General features: G+C 35.5%; 1 protein-coding gene across 1 annotated transcript; it reads right to left on the bottom strand.

The window, feature by feature from the left end:
• Nucleotides 1-1,352: 1,352 nt before the first annotated feature.
• Nucleotides 1,353-9,202, bottom strand: LOC144453253 (ribosome biogenesis protein NOP53-like). Its single transcript, XM_078144526.1, has 13 exons — nucleotides 9,075-9,202; nucleotides 7,981-8,048; nucleotides 7,643-7,727; nucleotides 6,657-6,844; nucleotides 6,063-6,151; nucleotides 5,589-5,684; nucleotides 4,902-5,006; nucleotides 4,078-4,242; nucleotides 3,508-3,680; nucleotides 2,978-3,044; nucleotides 2,723-2,799; nucleotides 1,970-2,033; nucleotides 1,353-1,446 (listed from the first exon to the last, which is right to left on the bottom strand). Exons 1-12 carry the CDS (start codon nucleotides 9,200-9,202, stop codon nucleotides 1,973-1,975), a joined length of 1,302 nt encoding a protein of 433 aa, XP_078000652.1. The 3' UTR covers nucleotides 1,353-1,446; nucleotides 1,970-1,972.
• Between the last annotated feature and the right edge of the window lie 31 nt (nucleotides 9,203-9,233).

Below are 9,233 nucleotides of genomic sequence, written 5' to 3'. Positions count from 1 at the left end.
GTGAGGGGTATGTGAGGAGAGCTGTATATATATATATATATATTCACTTTTTATGAATCAATGATTTATTGTTGGATTTACACTGGTGGTTTGTCCGTATCAATGAAGCACAATATGTTCATAATTCCGAATGCAACATTCTAACCGTTCAAGAAAGTACTACACAAAAATTCACTTCTATAAAACCACTTGATGTCTAGATACCGTATCAACGATAGGGTGATTAATTAGTGTAATGTTGATATACAAACCACAGGGTGCTCAGGCTCATTTAGTTCTGTTTACAAATATAAACAAAACAAAATAAACATACAAGTAAACAAACAAACAAAAACAAATAAACAAACAAACAAACAAACAAAATAAACTGACAAATGAGTAGATACATACATGAGTAAACGACAACAAACCAACGAACAACCAAACAGTCTGTTATTTCCATGTGTGACCATTTCGGGGGGGGGGGGCAGTGTTTGGTTGTTCGTTGGTTTGTTGTCGTTTACTCATGTATGTATCTACTCATTTGTCAGTTTATTTTGTTTGTTTGTTTATTTGTTTTTGTTTGTTTGTTTACTTGTATGTTTATTTTGCTTTGTTTATATTTGTAAACAGAACTAAATGAGCCTGAGCACCATGTGGTCCGAGGACTAGCGAGGTGGGTCTCCCATTCACAATAATTTATGGCAAAATGTTAAAACAAACTTCAGTACAGATGAATCTTAGGTAGTGCGGTAGGACTGTTATTCTTCCTCCATGCTATGACATTGCGACTGATATGGCAATCGTGGCGTAACTTCTATATCGTTAGAGGGCGCTATTCAGATAATGACCAAAAAACAACTTGATACAAAAGACTACGCTGTGTAAACATTCTCCAAATGACACAAGCTGAAGCAGAAGCACTGCATTATGGGTGACGATTTCATCTGTAAGTTACGTTTTGTTGCTCTTCAATGGTATTGACCTTTGGTTGACCTATGCGTGAGGGCGCCCACACACACTGTATTTTACAGACAAGATCATGCTATAGATGTACTGCTCCTGCATCAGTTTACAGTCATCTGGAAAACGTTTACATTTATTACTACCTTGTTTCTACACATACAAGGACATATGGAATACTGTGACAGTGTCACACACAACCACAGCTCAACCTCTAGTAGTTACATGTAGTCCCAAACTCAGAGATACGATACTACAGTAAGTGAAACACCATTTTGGTTGCATACATCAACCATTTACAACTATATGCAACATCTTTGCACAGTTAGCAATAGACACTCAAATACAATGTTAGCAGAATAAATTTAAAACATTTTAAAATTTCCATTTATTGTAAATTTGTTCCTATAGCAGAGAAACATGATATACAAGTTAAATAGAATAATCTGCATAATAAATGAAATCACTGATTTGCTGTGTGTGTCTTCCGTCCATTCGGTATACCTAAAAAATAAAGATACAAGTCAATATTATAAGAGTGTCAGAAATCAAACGAGTATGTGTAAGTATGCAATGAGGACGTACTTCCATCTAAGGAGGAGGTCAACCTATCTTGTTTGATAACAATGACTTCAAATAGATTTGAGTAGATTTTAGAATAGACTGCTTGAACTTACGTCTTTTACACTCAAAATAAGATCATTATAAGAACTTTTATCTTCTTTTTTTTAGATAGAAATAAAAGGGTATGAAACTCAGATAAACTTCTTGAAAATACCTAGTGAGGTATCAAACTAGTCAAATGATTCAACTGTTTTTGTACTCATTTACAACTAATAACTCAGATGAAGTTAAAACTTGGAGTACGTAACAAGAATCATTTTGCACTTTTTCAGGATTCAATCCTAGATTCTATCGGTTGAACTCTTTTGATTCTTGTCAACTTCTTATATATAAGAGATACACCTTTGAAAAGAAGTCAAATAATATTGAAATACTGGTCAGTGTATACATCACTACACCTCACCTCTTATTTAAATTCTCTATGACTTCTCTTTTCAGTCACTTTGAGTTTGTATTTCCTCTTGTGTCTGCAAAGTAAAAATGAAATGTCAAAATGTTACATTTGAAATGGTACTGTACCGACAGTCAGAAGGCAAAATAATGCTACGAGTCAGCCATGTTTTGAGAGGGACTATAGAATGGCATTTTCAGGGGAAAAAATAATGCTCTGATTTCTGAGAACTAGTCAGCCATGTTCTATAGTTCTGGATGAACAGTCAACAGAAAAATGATGTACAAACTTGTGAGAATGAAGCAGCCATGTTTGACAAGAACAATACAGTGCAAATACACAATGTTTAGAATACATGTTAGCAATATAAAAATATGACATGTAAATGGCAATCTTGTTCGTTTGCAATGGAGACATTTTCATTCTTTTCAAGTTTCATGAATTTTAATTGTAGTCAAAACAACAAAGAACTACCTTAAGTTTGTAAAAATCTGTTTCACTATTCTTATGCATTTCTGAACTGTATATTTCTAGAAATGTTAACCATTTTGTGCAGTATTTTAGACTTTTCCTCGTGATACTAGTAGACAATGAAAAAGTAACTTTACAAATTACAGGGGTCATCCACATTATTTGTTTGAGTCTGTCACAGATACCTAATTTTCATGGCTGTTACCTAAACTACATCAAATTACATACAAACAGTGGAAAACACAAGTCTTTCGAAATTACAGCATGAAAATAAAAACTCGGTGATAAACTTACTTGACAGCAATCCGTGGTTCAATTATATTCCTTTTCTGTAGACTTTTATATCTGTCAACTAAAAGACTACCTTCAGCCTAGAATAGAAACCAAATATCTGGATTAGACAAATGACAACTGAAATATGGTCACTTAAACCATGATGTACACAGACACACGAAGTCAAACTTGGAGTCAAAATCTTTCAAAAGCAATGTTTCACTCGTGGACCGGTGGTACTATACCAAGTCATACCAATACATGAACTGTACTCACCTTTAAAGTTCTCAGATTACCAGTAAGTTCATCAGAAAGTTTTAAATCGATACTAGCATCCTCATATCTGTTATATTGAAGTCAAGGTACAAACTATGATAGACACACAGTCAGCAAAGTCATTTAACATGACATTGTGACTAATAATAATGATTACAGCTGACTCTTTAATAGTATTTACTGTGTCTGAAAAAGGAGTACATGTTGTCTGTGTTAAAAACAAGAGAAACAAAGTGCCTTTATTTCATAGTATATGGAAACTTTGTAATGCAATGTACATGTACATACATAATATTGTGAAATTCCATCAACTTGGAAATTCATGTGTATCAATGTCTCCATTCAGCTATATTATGGGATATGCACAGCCAGAAACAGATAGACACAGACACACAGACACACAGACACATACATACATACATACATACATACATACATACATACAGACACCCACACGCATGCACACATCACACACACACACACACACACACACACACACACACACATACACACACTGTAGACAAGGATACTTATGTGGTCCCAATGTCTTGACTCTGTTGGGATCATTCCTTTTTTCCCATCTTTGTCGTGTTTTCTTATCAATCTCTTGTTGTTTCTGACTGATTTCTGATTTCAGAGTTTTCAGTCTATATACTTCTTTAATTCTTTTCTTCTCAACCTTTTCTTTTACTGACTTCTTGTCCTGCGATTCGAAAAGAAAGTGTTAATATTATGGTGTAGAAATATGCACAGAACATACAAAATCTACAGCATATACAGGTATTTAAAATGTATGGCCAAATTTGCTAGTTGATTATATTTGAATGTTTGCACTACTTCTGAGGGAAAGCAGCCATTATGACCAATGTTTGTACACATACACACACAACTGTTTTGTATATTCACTTGTAATGTTTAGAGGTATGCAGAGTGAGAATAGACAAACTGTCATTGGTAGCACTCTGTAACTGAAAATTTCAAGTAGGCAGTGAGGTAAGATAACCAATGGTCAGTGTATTTGCTAAAGTTTGGTAACCCCGATAACAGAATTAGCCCTACTGGCACAATGATTGTCATACACTGATAAAATCACAACTTACTTCCATTTTTCTCATTTTTTCTTTCCTTCTTTGCTTCAATGTTTTCTTTCCATCACGTCTAACTGGTGGATTTGGAGGTCGTAGTTCATCTTGGGTTTCTTCAGGTTTGTGTTCATTGTCATCATGGTCAAAGAGACCAGCTGACATTTCTTCTAACCAGGTTTCCTAGGTTACCATAGAAATACAAGTGACTCAATCAAGACTATTCAAAAATGGATCATTTTTAATGGCTAACTTGGTAATGAAACATTGATATTATACACCAGAAATTTTGTCACAAATTGATGTGTGTTTAATAGCGGCATGTCAAATTGGCATGGCAGGCACAATGAGTATGACCACAGCCACCAATAGCATTATGTATTATTAGACAGTGAGTCAAGCAGAGATTCAAGGACAGTGTCTGATTAGGATTAAAATTGAGTGTGAAGAATCGTTGTCTTGCACGTTCTAACAGCTTTACATGGTACAACACTGTTGGTCTTTAACTCATGAATGATCATATCTAATCACTGATGCTCCACTAATAAGATAATAGTAATCCAAGACCATGGGATTCAAACATTGGGGTTTAAGCCTCTTTCTCCCTGTACCATAGGAACGTCATACAACTTGGAGATACAGCGCCACCATAACTGTATCCAGGATTCTAAACTTCAAATACTGAGCATCAATTTCTAAGAGTATTCAGGTCAATTTATATCATCTTTGAGAAGAGTTTTGTGGTGGACCTCACCTAGGATTTCTCTTCTTGAGATAGACTGGTTACTTGCCAGAGGAGAGATATCTCTTACTTGTTGACTTGAACACTACAATGGTCTTACCTTCATTTCTGTTTCTGATACTTTGGGCACCTTAGTCTGTTTGTTGAGTTCTCTTTCCCTGTCCAATTTGCTGACTTCAACTTTGTTGGCTTTTCGGAGTAAATCCTGTAAGTTATAAACGTTTTTGATTGTGAATCAACTTCCCACAAAAAAGTTAAATATTTGATGATAGATGTGAATCTGTGTTTTATCAGGGATAGAAAAATGTACCAAATATGTAACACTTGGTTTTGTGACATTGTGGTGAAAGTGAGACATATACCATGAATACTTAGTGTGTATGCAACTGGTTTTAAAAACTCACAAGTCTACCTAACATGTTTCAATGTCAGATTTCAGTATTTTGGTTTGCAAAATGACATCACTGTAATACTAAATGACAACTAATCTGTAGAGTATGCCATGTCAGAGCGCCCTCATGCATCAGTGAGTGTTAGCTGATAGGCACATGTCTTGGAGACTAAATGCCAACCTGCACAGATAAAACAACTATATGATTATAGCTGATACAATTGGAAACCATATGATCTAAATAGTAGAAATGCACAGAAAGATACTGGTAGGTAAATACCAACCATTTTTCACAACTAATTTTCGACTTGCTGAGTGACACTGTTCTTTACATTGTTATACATACAAGACTTCAGGAAACACAGTGTGTGTTATAAGTATAGATCATTTAGTTACCTGGTGGTCATCGTAGGTTGGATTATAGGAAACACCTGGTAGTGGGGGTTCAACTGCTGGTCTTGCAGATGGTTTCACACCATAACCAGTTGGAAGCTGAAGAGTTGAAACAATGACAATTGAGTCAGAACATGTGCATGGATGGCAACACATTCATTTTTTTCAGTGATTTATCATGTCACGGATGGATCAACAAAAGAGTAAATAAAGGATTCTGGTACAGTTATTTGGTGAAGAGTGTAGTAACTCAAACACTGGATCTAGAGATATGGTAACATAGAATGTCCAGTGTCCTGAATTTCTTTTGGACATAAACCTCCTTCCCACTATAGTAGTACGAGATAGGTATAAGGTATGTTGTAATGAGACAAAATATGAAATGAGTCAGTGACCACAGCCAATCATACATTGGATCTGGTTTTTTCTTATCTGAAAGGTATTAAGAGATGCACCATTGAACTATCCTACACTTACCTTTTTCCTGACTTTCTTGGTGACTTTGAGATAATGTTCATTAGCTTCTACATTGGTTTCCTTATTGACTTCTTTAGCAACCAATAAATCTGTCAACAAAAACACATGACAGTGTTTCCTATGGTTCCTATTTTTTCTCTCACCCAAAATTATATAATTTTTCCAAAGTTTATGTAAAAGTGACTAATAAATATGTTGGTCTACAGCCATGGCAATGAAATTACATGGTACAAAGTACAGTTAAAATGGGAAAAAAACCCTGGTTTTTGCCAGATTTCTATGCTTCTCAGTAGTACACACACAGATCATAAGATTGACATTCTGAGTTTGTTTATGGACCAATTAATGACTGAATTTAGTTAGCATATTTATTTTATTTGCTGGTGGAAAGTGTAGCATGTAGTTGCAAAGTTTTCATCCTTTGAGTTGGATATTCAAACACATTCTAATGTTCATCATTCTCATTGCCTATATACACTTATATTGCATGGAATCCACTTCACCATTCCATTGTTACTACAGAATTACGTGATATAACTTATAGCAAGTATGTCAGAAAATCACTGACTAAAATAAACCACACTCTATACGTACCATCCTTTGCCCATATGTCATACATTTTATTCTCATTTAAGAATTGTTTCTCGTCCTCCTTTTTCTTCTTGAGAGCAGCAGCATGATCTAGTTTCCTTCTTTTGGATCTAGTGTAAATACCATCTTTTTCCTTTTCAAGAATTTCCAAAACTCTCTTTGATTTCTTACGTGGTTTCTTTGGTGGAGGTCTACAGAGAGCAACAGAAGTCATAAGTTTAGATTCAACTGCTTTCATTCAATTTTGGGATTTTCAATAACTAACTAAGCAAATAGTATTCTATATAATTACATATTTACCAGAGATAACTTCCACCAGTGTGTGCCCATACTAGTGGTATTTGCACAGCAGTGTACTACTGAAAATATTATTGCATACCTACATGCAAATGATATGAAGCATGTGATTGCATAGTGGAAATTTGTTGTTTCGGATAAACCACAGAGAGTTAGTTGAGGGTCTATGGATAAACATATGTAATATTAACAGAACCCCATGCCTCGTGAGTTCCAGAGTGAGTACTCAGGAGTACTTACACTCATGCTTGCAGTGTTTTCTGCTGCACTTTCACTCACTATGCTTGTGAAAGTACAGGCACAGAGAACACTGCAAGCACGTGTGGAAATATCCCAAGTACACCACACCGACACTTGCGCATCACAGGGTTCTCTAGTGTCATATTCTTTCAACTGAGGAGTAATTTTTGACAATTTGACTTGAGTCATGAAGTACGATAAATAAAGACTGTTATCATTTTTTGTCAGTATACAAAGAATACTAGGAACTCGATACCAAAGTTGCCAAGGAAGATGCTGATCTAGTATTCAGATGTAATGACTATTATCAGCTACATGTTCAAGGACAAGTGCAGGGGTATCTAATGTGCATCTACAAAAAAAGTTGCCAGAAACCAGAACTACTAAACGCTATAAATATTATTGAACACCATGGGTTTCCGAGACATGACATCCAGATGTTTAAAACTTACTTTGGTGCTGGTTTGATATTGGGATCTAATTCAAGATGTTTGAAATACGTCCCAGTTCTTATCCTCTTTTTTCTTCTCGGTTCAACTGCTGTAAATAAAGTTGATACTTGGTGTAATTACCACGGAAAACAACACACCCAACAAAAACACGATTCTCAATTAATCAAATTTCAGCAGTAAATGGAAAATTTTTGTCACAAATAAAAGACACAAAAGTATAACTCTGAAATTATCTACATGTTTATAATCATGTCTCAATCATACAACCAGAAACTACAAACAAAGTACTAGTCACAGTATACTATTTAATATTTCATAAACTCATCCAAGTTTCATACCTGATTTTTCTTCAATGTCTTTTTCCACGAAGAAAAGTTGTTCGTCTGTTTTCTCGGCAACAACTCCACTGTCAAATGAAACGAACAGATATCATGACTGATTTCAAATAACAATCAAAGCAGCATTTCACTCATCACCTGAAATTTTAGTGTAAAGTCAGTTACAAAAGTTTTGACACCAATACTATACAATACATTATCTTTTATGTGGCATGTACATGTAGTGTCAGCTAGGTGGATGTCTTGATGCCATGTTTGCAAATATTGAACTTCGGAAGATGTCTGGGGTGTCATCTCCATTTTACGTGAAGGGTGCTAACAAATTACATGGGGGGACTTGGTACCATTGTTGAGGGAGAACACTTCTGTAGTCAAGTGCAACCAAGTTTGTAGTAGCTAGGGTCCCTGTTGTGTTCAAATTTTACGATGTCCCATTGACCCTGTTTATTCCAATATATGGCACAAATATAAGACCACGTGTTCTCCGAATGACTAACAATTTTTCAGTAAATCATACACGATGGATGAGTTTCATTGGACCGATCATTGCCTGCGGTACTGTAACGCAATAAGCAAGTGTTCGGACTTCTTTGTGGATAAACAATCCATCTATTTGCTGGCGATAAAGATCATGTCTAGTAAATTGTAACTCATAATGAAACGTTGGGTATTTTTTAATAAGAATGATAACAAACTGTCACTGTATAGTGTGTTGTAAATGTGATAATACATGTACTAGTAGTAGCTGTATTTCGTCGGAGATTAACATTATTAAGGTCAGGATGTAAATTTGTCACAAGCGATGGTGCAATCATACTGCCGACACAGACAAGTGCCCCCCCCCCCCCCCCCCCCGTGTGGGCTAGGGTTATTGACGCTGCAACCTAATCGACTCTGTGAGCAACTATCATATAATACAATCCTAACAATTTCAAATTATTAACGTGGCAATTAAACACTTTCTTACTTTTATCAGCACAGTAAATTTTGTATATAAAATGTGCTTCTGAGTTTTGTATGGCGATGCTGGACACGTGTCTAAATTAGCGACTGAATATTTTTGTTTCATTGATTGTCATGGTTTCTTTTCTTACCCCGTTCGTAACTGTAGTCTTTCATCTTCCAAGTGTTCTTCTACGTCTTTGATATCAGTCTTTCTCCAGCCTTTCTTCTTGTTTTTACTGCCATGTGTTCGCCTCTTTAAATTAGTAGTCTCCGCCATTTTGTGATATACTGCCCTCAGCGGTAGTATG

This window comes from Glandiceps talaboti, assembly GCF_964340395.1.
Source record: "Glandiceps talaboti chromosome 2 unlocalized genomic scaffold, keGlaTala1.1 keGlaTala1_2_unloc_1, whole genome shotgun sequence".
Classification (NCBI taxonomy): domain Eukaryota; kingdom Metazoa; phylum Hemichordata; class Enteropneusta; family Spengelidae; genus Glandiceps; species Glandiceps talaboti.
The sequence above is the reverse complement of the archived record's forward strand: the minus strand, read 5'-3'. Positions and strand labels throughout refer to the sequence as shown.

What these genes read in the sequence shown, in the direction of transcription:
- LOC144453253 (XM_078144526.1), bottom strand. Translation starts at nt 9,202, where the DNA reads ATGGCGGAGACTACTAATTTAAAGAGGCGAACACATGGCAGTAAAAAC. An exon ending in CAACCTACGATGACCACCAG is followed by an intron (nt 5,007 to 5,588) that starts GTAACTAAATGA and finishes TATAACTTACAG; the next exon opens with GATTTACTCCGAAAAGCCAA. An exon ending in GTAATCTGAGAACTTTAAAG is followed by an intron (nt 2,800 to 2,977) that starts GTGAGTACAGTT and finishes TTTCTATTCTAG; the next exon opens with GCTGAAGGTAGTCTTTTAGT.